General features: G+C 37.3%; 2 protein-coding genes across 3 annotated transcripts; both read right to left on the reverse strand.

The window, feature by feature from the left end:
- Positions 1 to 374: 374 nt before the first annotated feature.
- LOC105438664 lies at positions 375 to 17,972 on the reverse strand. Its single transcript, XM_030988792.1, has 8 exons — positions 17,895 to 17,972; positions 15,828 to 15,998; positions 9,768 to 9,938; positions 8,928 to 9,101; positions 5,631 to 5,822; positions 3,882 to 4,033; positions 3,298 to 3,331; positions 375 to 2,610 (listed from the first exon to the last, which is right to left on the reverse strand). Exons 1-6 carry the CDS (start codon positions 17,970 to 17,972, stop codon positions 3,932 to 3,934), a joined length of 888 nt encoding a protein of 295 aa, XP_030844652.1. The 3' UTR covers positions 375 to 2,610; positions 3,298 to 3,331; positions 3,882 to 3,931.
- LOC115925441 (extensin-like) lies at positions 17,834 to 24,297 on the reverse strand. Of its 2 annotated transcripts, XM_030989257.1 has the most exons (5): positions 24,129 to 24,297; positions 22,823 to 22,916; positions 21,913 to 22,068; positions 19,516 to 21,085; positions 17,834 to 18,009 (listed from the first exon to the last, which is right to left on the reverse strand). In XM_030989257.1, exons 4-5 carry the CDS (start codon positions 20,078 to 20,080, stop codon positions 17,996 to 17,998), a joined length of 579 nt encoding a protein of 192 aa, XP_030845117.1. In that variant the 5' UTR covers positions 20,081 to 21,085; positions 21,913 to 22,068; positions 22,823 to 22,916; positions 24,129 to 24,297; the 3' UTR covers positions 17,834 to 17,995. The 2 variants fall into 2 exon arrangements, with proteins under 2 accessions (XP_030845117.1, XP_030845116.1); XM_030989256.1 differs by lacking the exon at positions 17,834 to 18,009 and having other exon boundaries at positions 19,974 to 21,085.
- Between the last annotated feature and the right edge of the window lie 3 nt (positions 24,298 to 24,300).

The raw sequence follows: 24,300 nt of genomic DNA on the forward strand, positions 1-24,300 counted from the left end.
GCGAAACTTAATTCGTTCACTTACAACAAATGACACCACGGGCGGCGTTTCACGAAAACGTCTCGGGTACAAATTCACCGACATCCCGTCGAAACCGCTTAAAACACGTGGGAAATTGTACTAATTTGGGGGTTTCGTGAAACGATTCACTGTACAACACCGACAGAACCAGGCCCAATACCTATTGCCTAGGGGAGCCTTTTTTCAATGACAAATGACAAAAATCAGTGACAAATCTGCTGATAACCAATCAGAAGCAAGGATTTCAGTAGCTTATAACAAAACCTGTCATTTGTCACTGATGACAAGTTATGTGAAACGCCCCCCCCCCCCCCTGGTCCTCTAAAAATGAAGTAAGTACAGTGACACGTATGCATTGTTTGGCATCAATGGGATGATACCGAGTGAATTTATTTCAAAAATGTTCTCAAGTACAAACATAATTATACAATGCAAAGTGTTACACAGCACATTCAAGCGAAACTTGTCTTGAAACATAATAATACCTCCATCATATTCTTCAAGCTCTGTATATAGGACCGACTCATTAAAACCAATCACATTTCCAATTGCTATAACAGATTAATGAAGAAAATATATCAACCATTGCTTTTAGATATTGATATATTTTGTTGTAACGTTGTCATGACATATATATAGGACACACTCATTAAAATCAATCACAATTACAATACATGAAACAGATCTATGAAGAAAGATATCAACCAGTGCTATTAGATTTTGATATATTCCTTCATATTGTATAATATTGTCTCCTAAAAATCAATCACTTTGTTACATTGTCATGTACAATTATATGGGGCTGACTCATTAAAATCACGATTCCAATACTTGTAACAGATCTATGAAGAAAGACATCAACCAATGCTGTTAGATTTCGATATCTTTTTTAACATCGTCATAACAAAATACCGACTCCTCAAAATCATTCACTTCCAATTCATCTTATATGAATACATCAATTATTACTGTTGATTTTTAGATAGTTATAGTTTGTAACATTGCCATGTACAATAGTATGGGAGTGACTCATTAAAATCAATAACAATTCCAATACCTGTAACAGATGTATGGAGAAAGATATCAACTATTGTTTCAGACTTTCACATTTGTAGGCCTAACATTGTCAGGTAGAATATCAAATCACATGACATATAAGCTAGGTTATACAAAAACAAATTGAAATATGGTACAACATGCTAATCGTTGAATTTTTAGTTTGCCGGTTCTCCATGCTGATTACCTTCTTTGTGTGCACTCTTTCATTGTAACTTCATCTTAATTCGGCTTTGCCGCAAGGTGATAGAGGACCTGGGTATATTATCCATTTAAATTTTTGATTTTCTCCCACTGAAATAAAGATGCCTTTTAATATACTCATATATAGGAGAAAGTCTATATTTCTGCTTGCAGTTCGAGAAAATACACATAAATACAAGAAATAATGATGCTCCGTACACAAAGAAATTTATATATGATTTGTAAAGCGCTAAATACACTAATACACTTGAAATTAAATGGTCAAGGCGCACATAAAAAAGACCTTATCAAAGGCTAATAAAACCTTGCAACCATCATGGTATATGTAAAATACAAAATAATTGAAAATGAAATAATGTTTGGAATAGGTGAATGAGATGTTTTATCTCTAAGCTACAAGTGAACAGGCATTTCCTATCAGCTGTAAAAACAGTATTGAAAATATAGATAATTGTAATATTTACAGAGCGCTTGATACAAATATAGCCCCTGAATGCATAAGTTGTATAGTATGTATACAGCGTTTATGGTTCTAAGCACTGTACAAAATTATCTTTACTCCACCTTTGACATTCAAATTTCTTCAAACCAGGTAAACATGTCCTACACCTGGTTGAATAGAGAGGCACATATAGATTAATGTCTTGCCAGAGGATTTTCGTGCAATGGCCCCCCAAAATAGACCCATGGTCTAAAGCGAACATTAAGACATTACATGTATTACATTTCAAAATCAGTCATTATGATATTAACATAATCCATCTATTTACAAATAACGAGTGACATAAAATATAAACAGTATATACAGAACATGTACAAATTGCATAGATCTGAAAGGTAATACGGTTAAAATGAATCCAGCATTTTTGTATTACAAAAGAAAGCAAGATATAATAAGAACAATAGAATTTTAGACAGCAGCTTCATCAAAATATACGCCAATATAGAAGAAAAAACACCTGATGACTTGTAATGCATAATTGATAACAGTTAAGTACTTGTAAGTATTTGCATAGTAAATTAGTATTGCACTTATAATATGTAACAGCTGTTTTGAGGTAGAATGGCAAGAAATCAAAATAGGAAATGTTAGTATTCGAATAAATATTCCATCCTTGTGTGTGTAAGATATATCCTCGCTACCGGCAAATCAATCTCTGGATGTTATTTAATAATGCTATTGCATTTCATCCTAAGGATCCTAAGGTGAGGAAGGTTTACGATCCGTCTTAGCTCGTCGTTTACCAGGACGTTGTTCCAGGCTCTCATCAACTCTAGCACCATCATCACCATCATCATCATCGTCATCATCGTCGTCGTCGCTTGTGACTGCGTTTGTAATAGACAGACAAAGAAGAGAGGCAGAGAGACAGACAGACAGAGAGAGAGAGAGAGAGAGAGAAGGGGGAGGGGGCATGGGGAGATCGTGAGAGATACAGACAAAGAGAGGGGCAAATGGAGATTGAAAACGTTTAGAAACAAGAGAGTGAGGGAGACAGAAAGAGAAAGAGAAATAGAAAGACAATTAACATTGAGATGATAGTGTTTAAGAATTGGAAACATTATAATTCAAGAGAGAGAGAGAGATTGGAGAGGGGATGAGAGAGGCTTTAAAATCCAGATTGAGAGAGGGAAAACTGGGATGTGAAAAGGGTTTAAAACCTCTGGATTTTGCTTATTCTGCTTCCACCTCAAATCTTAAGGCAACCTCATGATGTTTAATCGTGGCATAATGTCATTGAATGCTATTTGAAAGCGATAAAACAGCATCAAGGCAAGACAGTAAGGGAGAGTGAAGAAGGCGTCAACTCTGTGTAAAAGTATAGTCAGTTATTCCCCTTCTGGCTCAAAACAGACAATCATAAAGGTTTAAAAAAATGTTGAAAACAGCAATAGAAAGAGATGAATGGAGAAAGGGGAGATCAAGAGAGTGGATGAAAGAGAGAGTAAGAGAAAGGGATAGAATGAGGTTGAGGGAGAGAGAGGGAGAGAGAAAGATAGAGTTGTGTTACTTACCCATGTTCAGGAATTCTTTCACTCTCAAGTGGAGCTGCATTAAAAATGAGTGGAACAAAATAGGTATGAAATCCCGTTGTAAATAACTTCACATGGTGAATATATAAATTAATTATAGTAAAGCTTTGAAAAATTAATAACAAACATTTGTATTTGAAAAGGACTTCATATGCAAGTATGATTAGCAATGTTACAATGTTTTCATGTAGACTTACTTTACAATACCGTAATGCTTCCTTAAGGCAGTGTTTGTGGGATTTCTAATACTTTATTTAAATATGACCATGATATAATTCCTGTTGCGTTAACCCCCCAAAATATATGTAACTTATCACCAGGTCTTACCATCATTCTTTTTAGTCATTAATCTTTAATGAAATATTAATTGGGCATTTAAAAAGAGGAATAACCTGTCTTGCCTCTTTCAAATGAATCCATAAAACATACATGTTCTTCTTTCCTCAGTAAAATAATGTGATTTAGTTTTTTTTATGAGACTGTATTTTATGTCTCTCTTCACATGACAGCTCCGTGGTAGTTTCTTAATTTTATCGCTCCTCAATAATCAATATTGATGTACAAACCTGCACTTCTTCTGCTATGTGGAAAACGCATTCCACTGGTTGAAGGCATATCACATTTGCTTGCAGTTCAGGCAACAGGTCGGCTTGCAGTCCGGGTTCCCGGTTTGCTCGCAGTCCGGGCTCCGGGTACGCTTTTCCCTGAAGTAAGGACTCTGACATGACAACCATTCATAGAGTTTAAAGAAAAAAGGAAATAAATAAAATGTGACTAGCTGCAAAAATGAGGGGAAAAGAGAAAAGGGATTGGTAACGTATGGAATCGGCCAACCTAGTCCTCCCTCTCCCCCCTTAAATGCAATTTTGTTTCTTTTTTTAAACCCCTATATTTGTTGTTATACATGTAAATATATGGTCAAGGATACAAGTGTACATGGACAGCTTGTAAACAATAAATTTACAATTGTATTAGATACAGTAAAGCAAGGGAGAAGATGACGGACAAATCCAAACGACAAAAAACCATCAACCTTATATAAAGTGTGATTTCTCAAACATGAGGTGTTCCAACGCAGTTTTTCAAAAAATATTTAATGTCCTCATGTTGTAGCCCCCCCCCCAAATGAAACATACGTGAGCCATTTTGGTCGGCATTGGTTCAACTTTAGTTTGATTATCACAGTAATAATTATCTGGGGGATTTAAAAACTTTCCTTTGATATCATGATCTTCCACCTTCATGACCTCTTACTCCAGAAATCTCATTATACTTCATCAAAGTTTAGCTTGAATTGCTTCAATGCTTTGAAGTTAACACTGAAACAAAAACAACAACAAAATTGCCTTTTTTTTGGGGGGGGGGAGGGTATTAAAAAAAAGATTTATGACTTTCTTTCTGTTTCTTACCTTTCACCTTTGCCCTCTTACATTCGTAATCTAATCACTTCATCCTTGCATGCTCATACAAGCTTCATCTAAGTTTAGTTTGTATTGCAGCTTTAATACTTCCCAAGTTATCGCGGTAATGAAATATTTAAACAATTTTATGAGCCTGTGACCTGTATCATTGCACCACTTCTACCCAAAATCTTATCGGTTCATCATTGCATGCTCATAAATACTTCATTAAAAAGTTTGGTTAAAATTTGTGTAATGGTTCTCAAGGTATTGCGGTAACAAAAAGCGGGACAGACGGACAACCCCAAAACATAATGCCTCGATGCATCACCACTATTGGTGGCACCCTCATCAAACAAAAAAGGCTAGAACCTCAGGTTTTTTTTTTCTTCTTCATTTTTATCAACACGATTCATTAACGTAGGTTGCCACCAAAATAATTGCATCGATGTTACTCTTTCTTTCTCTCTCTCTGTCTCTTCACCCTCAATTCTCCAAGCTAGCTCACCACGTCATGAAACCAATGATTTGATAAAGTGAACAGACTCAAGGTCATGAAATACAAAGTGAGCAAAGAATAGGGCTAGTTAGAGAATCCTAATTTCTATATACATGTATAAATATGTAATTCATGAATTATGCTAAGATCACATGCTTATGTAATTTCATATATAATTCTATAATTCCTGAAGTATTATACTTAATCGATATATTTTGTTTAAAGTTTCATAGACCCAATGTTTCTTCTTCTTTATTTCTTCATATTTCAATCTGGTTGTTTTTCAAATCTACAAATGGACGAGTCGGGCTTTTAAAACTCCCACACAAAATCATCATACTGCATGAAAATTGATGGTAAGCAGCAAAGGAACCTCTATATCCATGCATGTTCTACTGCCTGCCTTTTCTTATTACCTTTGAGGATGCAGCCAATGAATCAAGTTCAGTGAAGAAAGTAAAACATGAAGATTTATTCATATTGTTCTCTAAGGTTGTAAGGCAGGGTAGAGAGATGATAAACTTGGCTAGCTGCTTGGATGCCGAATCACTTAGTACCTTGAGTTCAAGGAAATTGCGCGAAGTGAAATTCAGGTTGACTGTTTGAATCTGTAGGGATAGAAAATCGATTGGCATCAGTTATGTGCATGTAGCATACATAATATCACATGTATGCATCATTGATAATGAAACCACAAGTATTACGTTCTGAATCTGCAGTACAATCTTCAATGAATAGACAACACAAGTAGCCGCAAAGTGATGAGGAAGACAAAAGTGTATAGAGAGGGAAATATAAGTTCTCATATTTTTTGCAATGACGACGTTCGTCATTGCCTTGTTTTCGTTCACATTCTGCCCCATTAATATTCTCCTCCTTAGTATATTCCTTATCGTCCAAAAATCCCATTCGTTTTGCACGTAGTGCTTGTCCTTCCTAGTTAGGTACTTTTCTCCAGTCCTTTTCCTTTCAAATCTCGTAGGCATCATCTCTAGCATCTCATCCAGGTCACCTACTTTTTCGATTTTCGAAATCAGTCATGCATGACCGTCCAGGCGCCATTTTGTCCGTTTCTGGTCCATTTTAAGGCCTTTCTATCTTCCTTCCTATCTCCACTATCCTAGATCCTACAAACTTCTAACAAATTCCTCTAGATAGTCTAAGAGGTGTTCTTTCATCTGCGACATATAACCTGACCTTCAAAATGCAATCTTCGTACTCAAAATTCAAATCTGAAACCGACTCCGTCAAAAATCTCTCAAATTCTTGAGAAATTGACCCCTAAATAATCTAAAACTGCCATAACTTTCTCATATTAATTTCGTTTTGTATTTAAATCTCACAGTATCTCAATCTCATAAATGCACATAGCCCTGCCAAATTTCACGCTCCAATGGCTTTGCAAAACATAAATAGCGCCCTCTAAAGTTTTGGGAATTGGCTTTCTTTCTGTGGCCGTATCTCCATTATGGCTTGGCAAACCCGTACCCTTTTTTGGATTTAGTTACTTGAAGATATGCCCTTTCCAGCCATTTACAAAATTATATACCCTAACACTGACCAAATTTGCGAAAATTGCCCTCCAAATTCGCCATTTTCAAGAAAATTCCGAAATAACTTCAACTTGCTCTAAAATGGCGATCTTTATACGTACGTCGTTGAAACTTGGCAGACACATCTATCCATATACGTGACAACCAAGTTTGGTAAATTTTAATAACGTCAGCGCAAAGTTATCGCCAAAAATGATGAATTTGCTATGCATTACGTAATAGCGCCTTTAATGCGTGCAGTACATTGCGTGCAGATGACAATGGTGTCAAACTGACCGCAATGAAGTGCCCTTTCGAATGATACCAAGTATGGTATATGTTTACACAGAAAATTGTGAGTAAATCGCATTTGAACAAGGGTCACTATACGAATTCCGCCCGATTATAATACTTATCGGCCATGACGTCATTTTTTCAGACTACTTTTCGCCCCCTAAACATCCTTTTTTTTCCTTGAAAATTTGCAATGACATTCCGAGATGCAATACGCAGGGCACCTCGTGGCCGGATTTTTGAAATTAGTCAAGGGGGCCATTTAAGACGCCATTTTGTCCTATAAATCTATTTTACATCACATGTTTCGATAAGATTATCATAGAAAAAAAAAAGTGGTTTACAATAACAACCATGAAATTTTCTTTCTAATGATACCAAATAAGGCTCATAAAGAGACATAAAGAGAGAGAGAGAAAAAACAATTTAACTCCGGTCAAAATACAGATCCTGTACGTTTTCCGCCCATGCATTACACGCATTGTCTATGGGGCATATCGGGTTCACGCTTTTGACCCACAGAACGATCTTGATTTCAATGACGAACATGCACCAAATCCCATTGGTTTTTGCACGCAGTGCTTGCGAGCCCTTTCTAGGTTCTTTCCCCTATCCCAATTTCTTTCAAACTTCGTAGGCATAGTCACTACCAGTACCATCCCATCAAGCTCACTGTTGAGGCCTTTCTTTCGCCCTACCTATCTCCAATATCACAGAAGCTACAGACTTCGTACAAATTGCTCTGGATAGTGCGAGAGAAGCTCTTTCGTTTGACACGTAGAAACATGGCGTCATTGCACGCACATCGTTGTGACACGATTGCATTTCTAGTTTGTATATATTTCTGTTGATTTTTATACGTAGAGTAGCCAAAGTGTGGTAGGCATCCCCGGATATTTTTTCAGGGGGGGGGGGGGAATGTTGTTGATTGATAGAATTTAGGATTTTACAAATGAATGGCATATGTAAATCATGAAGCATGAAAAAGGGAAAATAGTGGAAACAACTATAATCTGTACTCTCACGTTAAACATTCATATAACCACAGCAGATGATTTCAGGTTCTGAAAGGGGGGGGGGGGGTGTAAAAAGACATCTGATGAGCAAGATAAAAGGAGGAAGAAATATGGTAATTGGGGCAGTAGCATATTTTATAGTGAAAAAAGTAATTAAAAATCTTCAATCCGAAGCTACACATAGAAATTCGTTATTTATATTGGAGAAAGCAAGAATTTAACAATTGCATCAATATCAGTGTTTCCTTCGGTACTGAAAATGCATCCGTTTTGACTCAAAATACTTTGCCAGGATTACTAGCACATCTATAGCATATTCTGTATTTGTTGTTGTTGTGATTTTAGATGACTGCTTAAAAGTGTTATGCCTGTGGAAAAGTATCCAGAAAATTGATGGCATTTACATATATTTGTATTTCTTAAGAATCTCAATACAAAGAACAGGAATAATACGTTTACAAATTATTACATCTCCTCAGTTTTGCATTGCATTTGTCATTTCATTGAGGAAGAAATACAGTAATTGGAGCAGTAGCACATTGTATAGGGGAAAATATATTTTGAATCTTTCATACGAAACTAAAAATTCATCAATCAAACTGGTGAAAGCATAGATTAACAAATTATTGTGCTATCAGTAATTAGTGTGAGGCACACTACTGATAACAAATCCGATTCGATTTAGATAATGCTTCACTCGTACTGGCCCATCTTTGTTAATCTTTGATTTTTTCACCTGAATTTGAACAGTCATAGACAAGTGTTAAAAATATCTACGGCAATTTTTTTAATTCCTATCACACGACTTCATTTTTTTTTTAAAGACAAAAATCTTTTGTTTTTCTGCTTCTTTGTAAACAAGACATTTTACCTGACATGAAGAAGCTCGATCAGCAATCTCTTTGTAGAAATCATCATGAAATTCACATGAGCTAATCTCCAGGTCTATAAGATGAGGCAGGAGACTGAGAAACTTCCCCATACAGGAGGATTCTGATTGATGTGCGTGTAGGTTACAATTATAAACCAGCTTAAACTTCTGAATCTGTGCATGGAAACACAACAGAATAACATACGTGAATCATGAAGCATGAAAAGGGGAAAATAGTGGAAACCCTTATAATAGTCTGTACTGTCACATTAAGCATTCATATAATCACAGCAGATGATCTTGGATTCTGAAGGGGGGGGGGGGTTGAAAAGAAATTTGATGAGCAACAAAAAATGAGGGAGAAATATGGTAATTGGGGCTGTAGCATATTTTATGGAAAAAAGTAATTAAAAATCATTAATACGAAGCTACACATAGAAATTTGTCAATCATATTGGAGAAAGCAAGGATTTTAAAATTACACCTTTTTTAGTGTATACTCATGAACTGAAAATACATCCGATTCGACTCAGAAAATACTTTGCCAGGATGACTAGCCCACCTATTATAGTTTATTCTGTATTAATTTTGTTGTTGTGATAATACCTGACTGCTGAAAATAATTAAGTAATTGGAGCACTAGCACACTGTGTAGGGGAAAATAAATTTTGAATCTTTCATACGAAGCTAAAAAATACATCAATAAAACTGGTGAAAGCATAGATTAACTAATTTCAGCGTTATCAGTATTCCTATCACACGACTTCCTTTTTTTTTCTTAAAGACAAAAATATTTAGAATCTTTTGTTTTTCTGCTTCTTTTTAAACAAGACATTTTACCTGACATGAAGAAGCTCGATCAGCAATCTCTTTGTAGAAATCACCATGAAGGGAACAATAACGAATCTCTAGGTCTGTAAGATGAGGCAGGAGACTGAGAAACTTCCCCATACAGGAGGATGCTGATTGATTATTGCGTAGGTTCAAATCGTGACCCTGAAACTTATGAATCTGTGCATGGAAATATAAAAGAATGAAATATGTGAATCATGAAGCATAAAAAGGGGAAAATAGTGGAAACCCTTATAATAGTCTGTACTGTCACATTAAGAATTCCTATAATCGCAGCAGATGATCCAGAATTCTGAAAGGGGGTGGGGGGGGGGGGGGGGGCTTAAAGAAATTTGATGAGCTAGAAAAAGGAGGAAGAAATATGGTAATTGGGACAGTAGCATATCATATGGGAGAAAATGTATTGATACTAACAATGATAATAATCTGGATTTATATAGTGCTTAATACGAAATACCATCTCTTACAGATGTTATTACCCTGGTCATCCGAGTCATTCAGACACACACAATGTGCAACATCTCATACGATTGCACTGTGAAAGAAACGTTGTGGAATCGATCAGAAAAGGTTGATCATCTAGCATATAAGTATTGGTGTGTACTGCAAGGTTCTGGAATCATCAAAATGATAAGAAATTTGGCCAGTCTTGGTAAAATTACAAGCACTGTACACAAAAAGATGTATATGGGACTATGCGTCATCTATCCAGACCGGATAGATATGATAATTTATCAAATATATCAATTAGTAGGCAGTTTCCCGACAATTTTTGTAATCATCACGTATTAGTCAAAACATATTCTTTCACATGGTTGGTAATATTAAGAGCTTCTATGCATTTCATTTGTTGAGAGAGGGCCCGGCGTTTCCATACCTTTAAACATACGGCTTGATAGCTCTATTAAGGAGACAGATGTAGCGAGTAACTCCTCAAACAGCAGGATAATGGCTGGTCATTGCAAATATGTAGAGAGTCAATACTTTTTTCTTCTATTTTATAGGGTAGAGTAATAATAGTAATTTCACATATTTAACCTTCAACATGTGAATCAACAATTGCACACAGCTAGCGTACACCGGAAAGTCATGGTGAAGGAAATTTTGATATTGGAAACCCTTTCGTCTGTAACTGAGTGGCACTTTGTACATCCCTTTCAAAAACATTTCATTTCATTTCATTTCATTTCATTTCTTTATTGTATCCATATAGGATAATTGTTTATATTTACATAAAAAAATCTTGCTTCAACATATGAACATAGGAACAACATATAATTGACAATCATAGGGCCCTGTTTTAGTATACATTTAATATAATATACATGATCATGATGAATGTACTTTTTAATACTCAATGTCTGGTATATCATAGCGTATGGGACGGTGAGTTGGGACGAGCATGTCTTCAGTACTCGCCCATTCACACCGTCAGGCCCCGGTGACTTTTTAGGGTTAATGAGCTTGAACCGTTTGCGAACATCTGATTCATGGATCACAAAAGGCTCGCGGTCGTGGCCCATCTCACTGAGCAGCGAATGCTTGCGAACGTTGCGAATTTGGATTCGCCAACTTTTCTGACGAATGTTAGCGAAAATCAGCGACATTAAGTGACGTTTAGCGACAATTAGCAACATTTGAGCGAATGTCTCCGAAAGTGTTTGCGAAAGGCAGTTGGCGACTATTAGCGACTGTAAACAAATGTTAGCGATAACTTTTGCGAAGATTAGCAACTATTTGCCAATCCTTTGCCACTATTTGTGAACGTTTGAGACCTTTTGCTAACTGCTGGTACTCAATGGGTCGATTTTATAAAGGAACCATATGGTAACGTGGTCGCTAGCTTTGGCGAAACACAGAGAACTGACGAAAACAAAGAGCAAAACCGTTTAACAACCGTTTGCAAAGGCTTACGACTGTTTTGCAAACGCCTGCAACTGTTTGCGGAAAAATAAATTCGCAAAGAAATTTTTAACATGTTCAAAATTTCTTTGCGACAAGAAAAACTGTTTACAACAAAGAAAACTGTTTGCGATCTTTCTTGCAACCTTTTACAACATTTTACAAACTCTGGCGAAACCCCAAATTCGCTACTTTCGCAAGCATTCGCCGCTCAGTGAGATAGGCCCTTAAAGCAGGGCTCCCACTTAGCCGAGTTGTATTAGCGAGTTATGGCGAGTTGTGGTGAGTTGCCTCAAAGAGGCACTCGCAATAACTCGCAAACAATTTGGTATGGCTAAAGCAGGGCTCCCACTTAGCCGAGTTGGAGCCTCGAGTTGTGGTAGCGTAACTCTTTACAACATTCCACGACTCTCCTCGAAGTCGCGAGCAGTTCCAAAATGTTGAACATGTTCAAAAGATTTCCCTGATTCGTTGTAATTCGAGGTGAACTCGTCTACACTCGTAATATACACGCATTACTCGTAAGCTCGCGCTGCACTCTTCATAAGGTGGTGAGTTATGAAGAGTGCAGCGCGAGCTTGTAACGAGTAATGCAAGTATTTTACGAATGTTAAGCAAGTTCACCTCGAGCTACAACGAATCCGCGAAAATGTTGAACATGTTCAAAATTTTCACTGATTTGTTGTTACTCGAGGTGAAGTCGCTGTTACTCGAGGTGAACTCACTTACACTCGTAATATACTCGCATTACTCGTAACAAGCTCGCGCTGCACTCTTCATAAGGTGGCTAGTTGCTACGAGTATATTACGAATGTAGGCGAGTTCACCTCGAATCACAACGAATAGGGGAATTTTTTTGAACATGTTCACATTTTTGGAACTACTTGCGACTTCGAGGAGAGTCGTGGAATGTTGTAAAGAGTTACGCTAAGCCATACCGAATTCTTCGCGAGTTATTGCGAGTGCCTCTTTGAGGCAACTCACCACAACTCGCCATAACTCGCTAATACGACTCGGCTAAGTGGGAGCCTCGAATTGTGGCAAGTTGGCACGAGCTTATGGCAAGCCTTTTTATCATTAAAACATATTTCTTGATATCAAGAATTCAATTCTTGATATCAAGAAATAATTTTACGTTGTAATGCAATAGTAATTCTTGATATCAAGAATTGAATTTGTGACATCAAGAATTCGAATTCTATCAAGAATGTTTTTGCATACATAATAATGAGCCCTGTGACCCCAAAATCTAATCAGTTCATCGGCTCTGCAAGATACACACACGACCCAAGTTTGACGGGAATTAATCCATTAATCAGTTCTTGAGATAACGCGATCACAAGCTATTTTTGCATACATTATGAGCCCGGTGACCTTTGACCTCATGATCCCCAAATCTAATCAGTTCATTGCAGTGGCGGATCCAGGGAGAGGACCCGGGGGCCCGCCCCACCCCCCCCCCCCCTGGGGGAAAAAAAGGGTAAAAACACGTGATTTTTACCTTTTTGGGGCGATGGCCCCCCCCCCCCCCTGGCGCTCAAGGGGGGGGGTGCACATTTTTTAATTTTGGAGGGACAAAAAAAAAAAATGTGCTCACTACCCCCCCCCCCCCCCCCCCCCCCCCCCCCCCCCCCCCCCCCCCCCCCCCCCCCCCCCCCACTGAGCGACTTTTCGGCCGGCGCGATTTTCAAATTTTTCGGGAGCAACAAACAAAAAAAGTTGGGCCCCCTCCCCTAGGAAATCCTGGATCCGCGCCTGGTTCATTGGCTCTGCAAGATACATTGACCAAGTTTGGCGGGAATCCATCTATCGGTTCTTGGGATAACGCGATCACGAGGACGGGACGTACGGACGGACAACCGAAAACATAATGCCTCCGGCTACTTTGTAGCGGAGGAATAAAAATAAATAGCTGGTACATAATTATCCCCTGCCGAAATTTTACAACATCGAATAATCTGTGGAAGAGAAACGATTGACGTAGGTAAACCATAAAGAATGAAATGGGGGAAAGAAAATCATAAACTACTCTATATTCCTCTTGCCATACAGCAAAACCTACACATCCTTACGACTTTTCATGACAACTGTTAACTTGGCATTTTTCAATCCATTAGGAGGAAAAGAAAAAAGGAGGAAGAAATATGGTAATTGGGGCAGTGGCGCATTGCATGGGAGAAAAGTAATGGAGAATCTTTCAAACGAAGCTACATATAGAAATTTGTCAATCATATTAGAGAAAGCAGGGATATGCATCATTATCAGTGTATCGTCAGATCAGAAAATTACTTTGCCAGGATTAACCGTACTAGCACATCTATTATTTTTTATTCTGTATTTTTAGGTTGTTGTGATTTTACCAGACTGCTAAAAAAGTGTTATACTGGTGGAAAATTATCCAGAAAATTGATGTCATTTACATGTATTTGTATTTTTTTTTTTACTTGGAATCTTCGTACATCAACAAGAATACTATGTTTACAAATTATTCACATCTCCTCAGTTTTGCTGAATATCATGAAAAATTGAGATTGGGACATTATTTATAGGCAGGGTGGCCCATTAGCAAGCCCCCCACCCCCCCCCCCAAAAAAAAGAAGGAAATCCTGTGAATATAATCAGCATTTTGAAGTGAATCTTGACTAAGAATCATCAGAAGAATTATTTACTATAATTTGTACCAAGATTGATAACTTTAATGGAATATGAACAAATAACAAAAATTGATTTATTAATCATATTAAGTGTGAAAACATAATCCAAGTCTACTGACCTAAAAATGACATTTGACCTTGACTTTGTGACCTGGAATTTGTGTAATATGAGTTGTGATACTTGATAACTCTTGGGTACAAGTTTCATGGAATTTGAACAAACACTTTTGAAATTGTGTCAAAATGTCAAAATCTTGATGTTGATGCCACAACAAAGTCTAAGTTTGCAGACCTGTAATGACTTTTGACTTTGACTTAAAGTACAAGTCCACTCCAAAAATAACTTACTTTCAATAGAAGCAGAAAAATCATACAAACCAATCAAAGAAAGTTTTAGCAAAATCGGATAACTAATAAGAAAGTTATGATTTTTTGAAAAAGTATCTAAAACTATGGAACAATGACCTTTTGTCTTTGCATGTCAGCCCAATGCTCATTTTCGTGATTTGTGTACAAAACATATGGAAATGTCATTTTTCCTAAAAAAAAAAGATAAAACATTGGTTATCGGGTCTTGTTTAAAGCTTATATGTTTGTTTTGGGAGTCAAAATAGTTCAATTGAAGTTAGAAATATAAAAAAAACAAAACAATAAAATACAAAAGTTGAAAAAAACAATGAAATATATAAGATATTATCAAAACAAGAGATAACATAAGGAATAACCTAGCTCTTCCAAATGTGTTGTTGTATTATTGTTTCAAATGGTCTAACGAATACATGTAGTGAAAAAGAATGCTCAAATATAAAGAATACATGATTTATGGGTAAAAAGGTGAATTGTATGACCTTATTTGCATAAATACCATAAATATGCAAATGTGTGAATTTTTCAAAAAATTACCATAGTATTCTATACACTTCACTTGACATGCATGCAAATTTCGCGAAGATCAGCCGTTTCGCGGCTTAGATCTTAAGGCCCCCCCCCCCCGGCCGCTATTGTTTTTCCCCAAACAGGTTTGCCAATGCTAATTTTTCCGGTCATCTGATTGGCTGATATGTTACGTCATTAGCAATGACGTAACCGTTAGGGTGAGTGATAGGGTTATAGAAATCATGCAGAATCCTTTTCATCAACCCATCGTTGGCTCAATCAGTAAGGTCAGCGTAATACAGTCTCAGAGTTGTGGGTTCAAGTCTCAGTTTATTCAGTTTTTTTTGCCTTTATAAATAGTGAGGCAAAGCAATAAAAAATCAAAGTCTAATTGTTTGTGACCTCTTTCCAAGCTGCTAATGACGTAGAACATATCAGCCATTGAGAAGAACGGAAATATAAGAAATTGCTAACCTGTTTGGGAATAAAAATTTCGCTCCCCGGCCCTATCAAGAACTCAAATAGCCCGGCCTTTTTAGGGTTGAAAAAATATACATATATATATATTTTGCGTCTTTTTTTTTTTTACTGCTTCCGTTTAAACAATACATTTTACCTGAGATGAAGAAGCACGATCAGCAATCTCTTTGTAGAACTCATCATGAAGGGAACTTGAGCGAATCTCCACGTCTGTGAGATGAGGCAGGAGACTGAGAAACTTCCCCAGGCAGGAGGATGCTGATTGATCATCGCGTAGATTCAAATGGCTGACCTTAAATGTCTGAATCTGTGCACGGAAATACAAAAGAATAACATACGCGAATCATGAAGCATGACATGAGGAAAATAAGGGAATCCTGAATATAGTCTGTACTGTCACATTAAACATTCACATAATTACAGGAGATGATCCAGGGCTCTGGTTTGAGGGGGGGGGGGGGGCAGAGAGGGCCAGTAAAAAGAAATCTAAAGAGCAAAATACTTGGTAACTGTTTAGTTGGTTTGTATTGTTTTCTATGGCATTTTTATAGGCAGGGTGGCCCATTAGCAAGCCCCCCACCCCCCCCCCCCAAAAAAAAGAAGGAAATCCTGTGAATATAATCAGCATTTTGAAGTGAATCTTGACTAAGAATCATCAGAAGAATTATTTACTATAATTTGTACCAAGATTGATAACTTTAATGGAATATGAACAAATAACAAAAATTGATTTATTAATCATATTAAGTGTGAAAACATAATCCAAGTCTACTGACCTAAAAATGACATTTGACCTTGACTTTGTGACCTGGAATTTGTGTAATATGAGTTGTGATACTTGATAACTCTTGGGTACAAGTTTCGTGGAATTTGAACAAACACTTTTGAAATTGTGTCAAAATGTCAAAATCTTGATGTTGATGCCACAACAAAGTCTAAGTTTGCAGACCTGTAATGACTTTTGACTTTGACTTAAAGTACAAGTCCACTCCAAAAATAACTTACTTTCAATAGAAGCAGAAAAATCATACAAACCAATCAAAGAAAGTTTTAGCAAAATCGGATAACTAATAAGAAAGTTATGATTTTTTGAAAAAGTATCTAAAACTATGGAACAATGACCTTTTGTCTTTGCATGTCAGCCCAATGCTCATTTTCGTGATTTGTGTACAAAACATATGGAAATGTCATTTTTCCTAAAAAAAAAAGATAAAACATTGGTTATCGGGTCTTGTTTAAAGCTTATATGTTTGTTTTGGGAGTCAAAATAGTTCAATTGAAGTTAGAAATATAAAAAAACAAAAACAATAAAATACAAAAGTTGAAAAAAACAATGAAATATATAAGATATTATCAAAACAAGAGATAACATAAGGAATAACCTAGCTCTTCCAAATGTGTTGTTGTATTATTGTTTCAAATGGTCTAACGAATACATGTAGTGAAAAAGAATGCTCAAATATAAAGAATACATGATTTATGGGTAAAAAGGTGAATTGTATGACCTTATTTGCATAAATACCATAAATATGCAAATGTGTGAATTTTTCAAAAAATTACCATAGTATTCTATACACTTCACTTGACATGCATGCAAATTTCGCGAAGATCAGCCGTTTCGCGGCTTAGATCTTAAGGCCCCCCCCCCCGGCCGCTATTTTTTTTCCCCAAACAGGTTTGCCAATGCTAATTTTTCCGGTCATCTGATTGGCTGATATGTTACGTCATTAGCAATGACGTAACCGTTAGGGTGAGTGATAGGGTTATAGAAATCATGCAGAATCCTTTTCATCAACCCATCGTTGGCTCAATCAGTAAGGTCAGCGTAATACAGTCTCAGAGTTGTGGGTTCAAGTCTCAGTTTATTCAGTTTTTTTGCCTTTATAAATAGTGAGGCAAAGCAATACAAAATCAAAGTCTAATTGTTTGTGACCTCTTTCCAAGCTGCTAATGACGTAGAACATATCACCCATTGAGAAGAACGGAAATATAAGAAATTGCTAACCTGTTTGGGAATAAAAATTTCGCTCCCCGGCCCTATCAAGAACTCAAATAGCCCGGCCTTTTTAGGGTTGAAAAAATATACATATATATATATTTTGCGTCTTTTTTTTTTTTACTGCTTCCGTTTAAACAATACATTTTACCTGAGATGAAGAAGCACGATCAGCAATCTCTTTGTAGAACTCATCATGAAGGGAACTTGAGCGAATCTCCACGTCTGTGAGATGAGGCAGGAGACTGAGAAACTTCCCCAGGCAGGAGGATGCTGATTGATCATCGCGTAGATTCAAATGGCTGACCTTAAATGTCTGAATCTGTGCACGGAAATACAAAAGAATAACATACGCGAATCATGAAGCATGACATGAGGAAAATAATGGAATCCTGAATATAGTCTGTACTGTCACATTAAACATTCACATAATTACAGGAGATGATCCAGGGCTCTGGTTTGAGGGGGGGGGGGGCAGAGAGGGCCAGTAAAAAGAAATCTAAAGAGCAAAATACTTGGTAACTGTTTAGTTGGTTTGTATTGTTTTCTATGGCAAATGTATATACAATGAACGCAAGAATGTATATATATTTCTACAGTCAAACCTGCCTATAACGACCACCTGTCTATGACGACAACCTGCCTAACATGACCAGCGACCGCCCATTTTGAAGCTGCAAGGAAGACGTATGCGGGTATAGCCACAATCAGGTTGCAACTATTCTACCCACAGCGTTACGCATCTCTCCTGGAAACGCATCTCTCCTGGAAACGCAAAGTCATTTAATCATATTTTTTCGCCTGAAATGTTAGACCATATGAGTTCTTCATCAGGCAGCAACTTTTGCTTCAATTTCATTTGTGTTGGCTTTGTGAGAATGGTAATAGAGGGCCAAAAATACCATGTTGTCCTATCTTCAGAAACAAAAAATCAAACATAGATAAAAAGTTTACAAAAATATATGCCGCCATTGTAATCATAATTTTGTCCTGTAGTGTCATTCCTGCTATATGACAATGTTTTCAAAGTTCTAATATTATATACTTTGCTTTGTGTAACTATCCCCCGGGGACTAGCTGTGGTATAATAATATTTAGCTAAGCATAGCATTTTTTTTGCAATTTAGTAAATGGCATTTGCAGTGTCCGTAACACAAGTGTGTGATGGTGTAAAAAATACAGTTTGATAACTAAAGTACTAACAATTTGTAAATTTTATTTGATACAGTTGCTCTTCTCAATGAATATTTTTTTTAAATCTTTCCCTGGAAGGTTTTCTTCTGGATATGATATTTCGCACACTCCAGTACGTGTCTGCAGTATCTCCTGAGGACTATGGAAAAATACCTTCTTTTGAGGACACCCCCTTTGAGGGGATTGACATATAAATTATGAAAAATCTCATCGTATACGTTTTGCTCACAATTTTTTCTCGATAAATTAAGCTTACTATTTGATAGAGAGAGATAGAGAGAAAAAATTGACTGAGGTCGCTTTTGACTTGTTTACCGACAATTGTATGTATATAATTATGAGGATTTTATGAATACTGGTTAAATTGCCACCACCAAGAACGATCACCGAACATCTGAGGATTATTGAATAAATGTATTAGGAATGATTATTGATTATACCATAATTTCGCATGTAGATTAATTATCACTTTAAACAAAAAATGCGTTGTTCCTGTTTTTTCGGCATACACTGTCTAAGGTTGTAGAAGTATACCACTTGTCAAAATACTCTTCAAAAAGTACAGACTGTGGTCTTTTTATGACCCCAAATTTTCCAACGCCATTTTAACGAGTTCCTAAAAATGGGTCCTTACGATACGATACATGACTGTGTGGGCTTGAGTCATCGGGGAGTGGACATGGCTGGTCTGCTCGTCCGTCTGGCTGTCCGTCTGGGCTGGAGTCTCCGGGTTGCGGACGTCGGGGAGTTTCGAATCCATGGGTTGGGTGTGCTGTCGGCGAGGCGCTATGTGTGTCCCCGACGTAGGCGGCATTGTAGTCTGCTGTCGTCTGCTGTGCATTGTAGCTGTGAGGCTGGCGGCTGCTTTGAGGGTTCGGCGGGTGGCGGTGGTTGATGTACGGGTGTCTGCGGGGTGGTGAAGGCGGTGGTGGTGGAGGAGGAGTGATCGGGTACTTGTTGATGAGGGGCTTCCAGATGTCGTTGATGTATAATCCTGAGTCTTGGGGCACGGTGTTGTGGCGGTGAATTTTGATGGCTTCTCGGATTCGGCGTGTATGCCAGTCCTTCATTATGGAGATGAGATGACTGTTATCCCATTCGATGGTGTGTTCGTGTTGCTGGGCGTGTTTGACGATGGCGGACTTATCCCAATCGCTGAGTCTGAAGCTGGTTCTGTGCTCCTTGGGTCTTGTTTCCATGTAGACTTTTCCACATTCGCATGGTTTTTTGTAGACTCCAGCTTTCTTGTGGTTTGGATGCTTATCTTTGTGGGAGTGGAGTATCGAATGGAGTTTGTTGGAGGAACTGTGTCGAACTTGGATGTCTGCTGCTTGAAGGATACGCTGAATCTTGTGAGAGGCTTGACCGATATAGGGAAGAACAACAGTTTGTTTCGGTGGTGTAGCTGCGGGTTGGCTCTCTTCAGGGATGGTGTTGGCTGCGGGCTTGCTGGCGGGAGTCTTGGATTTGATCTTATGTCTTGGGTATTTGTTGATGGTAGTTAGGGCTGTGGTGACATGCTAGATTTCCTGGTCTAGATGGTCGGCATCGCGCTGAGTTGATGGGCTCGGCGGATGAGGGCGTTGGGGACTGATTGTAGTACGGATGGATGGTGGAAGGATCTGTAGTGAAGATTTCTATCGGTGTGTGGGTTTCCTGTAGACTTGGTGAGCGGGCTTGCCGGATGGCGATTTGGTAACGAGGACGTCTAGGAAGGGGGTGCTGTTGTTTTGCTCAGTCTCCATGGTGAATTTGATGCTCGGGTGATGCCGGTTGATGTGGGCGAGGAATATTAAGTGGTCTAAGTCACGCCTGCTATGTGGCTAGATGACGAATGTGTCGTCGACATATCGGAGCCAGAAAGAAGGACGTTGTGAGAGAGTCTGGAGTGCCGTAGTTTCGAAGTGCTCCATGAAGATGTTGACTATAACCGGTGAAAGAGGTGATCCCATGGCTGCGTCTTGAAGTTGCTGGTAGTAATGGTCTCGCCATTTGAAGGAAGTTGAGTTGAGGCTGAAGTACATGAGGTCATGTATTTCATCCGGTGTCAGGGGAGTTCTGTCAGGGAGGGTGTCGTCAGCTTCGAGGGTGTCGTCAGCTTCGAGGCGTTCTTCGACGATTCGGCAGGATTCGGTGACAGGAACATTGGTGAACAGAGATTCAACATCGAAACTGACCATGATGTCTGTATCGTGTATGGTGGTCTTGGAGAGGATGACGACAAAATGCTTGGAGTTATTTTAAACCATTCATGTAATGTATGTTTGTGTATAGACATCCCCCCATACACAAACCTGTAATTGAAATAAATCTAACTGTATGTGGATTGAACCTTTTAGAATTCAATCAACGTGTGTTTGCCTCTCGGACTGCCCAAGATGCGGTAGGGCCATATGGTGGTTAGACTACCAAATAATTTTGGGGATAGAATTCACTTTGTGAAAATTACAATGCTAGACAGCTTAAGTGACTTTTCTGTCCTTTCTTTGCAATTTCATTTGCCAACAAATCACTGAAGAAAAAGTATAATGTCTAGGATTATCCAAATAAATCGGGTTCGACTGGAATTACCACCTTTACATACAAAAATTAAAATGTTGACATTCAAGAGAAGTAATACATGCTCTTGTTAAAGGGCATCTAATTATAAATAGAGTACAGAAATCGTGGGGAGAAGAGAGAAATTGAGAAAATAGAAGGAAATGGGAGAAAAAAGTAAAAACAAGAAAAAGGACTTTCATGGTAAACAAAGAGATGAAAACTGAGAAAGAGAGAGAGAGAGAGAGATGTTGTATATATGGTAACTACTCTAGGAGGAAAAAGTTAAAGATGTTAAATGGGATTTCCATTAGAAGAAAATCATACAGATTACATGCAAACTTCAAATAAATCTGAATATGCTTACAGTAAACATGTGTCAGAGCAATTAGCCGAATTTCCACAGGTGTCTGAGGATTTGTATGCATTTAAAGTTGTATTAAATGGAATCGGGGTGACAAATGTAATAAAGCAGCTTCACGCCTTCACTAACCTTTGAATCCACCTTTCTGCAACGAAGGTGTGGCCGACGTTTGTCACTTGTAACATTTCTGCCCATTTCGAGTACTTCAAAATAACGGACGCATGTTCGATGACAAAGTGCATCCACTACATCTCCTGTTAACCATCCCTTGGTGCTCTTTTGTGCCTGTTGAAAAGAATAGATGCTGGTTGCTTATTTGAAGAAAAAAACCTGAAGGGAATACCATGACGTCGCATAGTGAGCACAAAGAACTAGGTATTTTATGGAAATATTGCCAAACACAACCAAGCATGTTGTATATGGTAACTACTGTAGAAGGCATACAGTATACATTCAAACTTCCAATCAATCTGACTTACAACAATAAAAGTTAAGTCAATATGCTTTAACATGTTTCAGAGGAACAGTTAGATGAATTTCATCCACTGTCTTGACGAAGTTGTATGATTTTAATGTTGTATTTGGATTCAGAAATAAATGCTACTTGATATTTGATACATGTACTTGCTTTCCTTCTTCAATCCTGGTATCGTTTCCCAATTGAAAGTAAGAAAATTCATAAATTTCAATTTTCTTAGTTCCTGATGACAGAAATTCTTTTCATACAGGCTATGTGTAGAAACATATGTGCAATTATCATATGTAGGGGACATGTGTGATATTTCTTTACAGGGAGAGGACCTGGCAAGAACCTTCATAGCGTTGTCAATTTGTGTTTCATTGTTTATATATTTCAAATAACCAATAATTATATTATTCTCTATCAGATTGTGCACAAAAATTCACTGATTTATTTCTCTCAATTTCCTGCTTTTATCAAAAACAACTGATTATTAGGGGGAACTTTCTGTTAAGTATCATATTTTCACTTTTATAACTTCTTTAGGACCAACATAGTCGATATGACAAAGACATTTACCGTGTCATGTTGAAGCGTTATTTTCATCCTGTTCTCAGTAGTTATTTGTTCAGCCAGGGGATCCAATTCGTCATCCGTAAAACAGCGGATGATACTATGCGAAATATGTGTCCATGGAAAGTACATATTAAAACATTTTGAATCACTAAATTTTAATATTATGAAATAAAGCAGAATATAACCTTCTGTGATATAATACATTATATAATGCTTCCTTCCATATATGCTATATTTTTTAAATAATTTTTATTTATATACAGTGCGTCCCAGAAAAAACGAAACCGAGAATTATCGATGTTTTATCTTCACTTAATCACAATTATAATTGATAAATGACACATACCGGTATTTGGAAAGCTTAGATCCTCCTCTTTCATTTGGTGCAACTTATAATCCATATTTCACGCATGAGTGATTAAAATGAATTTGAAGAGAGGAAAACAAAAAACCATTTGGCGGACGGTATCTGGATTTCAAAGAGAAAATCACATTTCTAGAAAGTTGAGTTTCTGCCCTTTCATATGACACCTCAGTCAGGGAAAATGAGCTAGGAATAACAAAGTTCTGCTGGTTTAAAGTAGTGCTTGCATTTCCATAATTTTATTAAACGAATTCGTTTTCACTGGCTGTCTGCTGTAGCACCAAACGGAATTAACAAATGACTTAACTCCGTTTCGTTGACAATCAGCCGTAGACGAAAGACTTCATGCTTCTTTGAAATTCAGATACCGCCCGCCAAATGACTTTTTGGTTTCCTCTCTTCATATTCATTTTAATCACTCATGCGTGAAATATGCATCATATGAGTTGCTCCAAATGAAAGAGGAGGATCTAAGCTTTCCAAATATGTGTCATTTATTAATTATAAATGTGACTAAGTTATTATAAAACATCGATAGTTCTTGGTTTCGTTTTTTCTGGGACGCACTGTATATTATAATTGCTCTATGTGGTTATGTAACGAAGAACACAAATGGCAATCGTAAAATTATCGAGATGAATTTAATTATGTAGTTTATATCCCTTTTACTTTACCACCGACCCTTGTCATAATTTCGATTACTGTCAGAAATTGAAACCATTTCATTTCTTTGGTATTATGTAGGCCTATTCGTTTTTCGTTAATTTACTATTTCAATGATCATTCATTTATATATTTATTCATCTTTTTTAAAATTGTATTATTATCACTGTTATTACTTTTATTATTATCATTATTATTATCATTATCATTATTATCATCTTAATCATTACCATCATTGGAAATAATGACAATTTCTGCAAACATGTCCCTGATTAACGTTACCTTATTGATTTCAAATGCAGGTGGTTCTTTAGATTACGTAGTATTGCTTCACTGCGTATGTTGCCCATTACTAGCTCTCGGAAGGTCAGACACGTGAGTTGTGGGAATGAACTGGAGAAAAGTTGTCCCAGTGAAGTAGGTTCTCCAATGAGAGGAACAAATTTTTCCTCAA

This window comes from Strongylocentrotus purpuratus, unplaced genomic scaffold (genome assembly GCF_000002235.5).
Source record: "Strongylocentrotus purpuratus isolate Spur 01 unplaced genomic scaffold, Spur_5.0 spur5_scaffold_18, whole genome shotgun sequence".
Lineage (NCBI taxonomy): Eukaryota > Metazoa > Echinodermata > Echinoidea > Camarodonta > Strongylocentrotidae > Strongylocentrotus > Strongylocentrotus purpuratus.

Excerpts from the sequence above, each read along its gene's own strand:
- LOC105438664 (XM_030988792.1), bottom strand. The coding sequence starts at position 17,972 with ATGATCAATCAGCATCCTCCTGCCTGGGGAAGTTTCTCAGTCTCCTGC. Across the intron at positions 9,939-15,827 it reads ATCGTGCTTCTTCATCTCAG|ATTCATAAGTTTCAGGGTCA; the intron begins GTAAAATGTATT and ends TTCCATGCACAG. Across the intron at positions 4,034-5,630 it reads CATTGGCTGCATCCTCAAAG|AGTCCTTACTTCAGGGAAAA; the intron begins GTAATAAGAAAA and ends TTGTCATGTCAG.
- LOC115925441 (XM_030989256.1), bottom strand. The coding sequence starts at position 24,196 with ATGGGCAACATACGCAGTGAAGCAATACTACGTAATCTAAAGAACCAC. Across the intron at positions 22,917-24,128 it reads CTGCATTTGAAATCAATAAG|TATCATCCGCTGTTTTACGG; the intron begins GTAACGTTAATC and ends TATTTCGCATAG. Across the intron at positions 21,086-21,912 it reads GCAGAAAGGTGGATTCAAAG|ACCACCATACACGATACAGA; the intron begins GTTAGTGAAGGC and ends ATCCTCTCCAAG.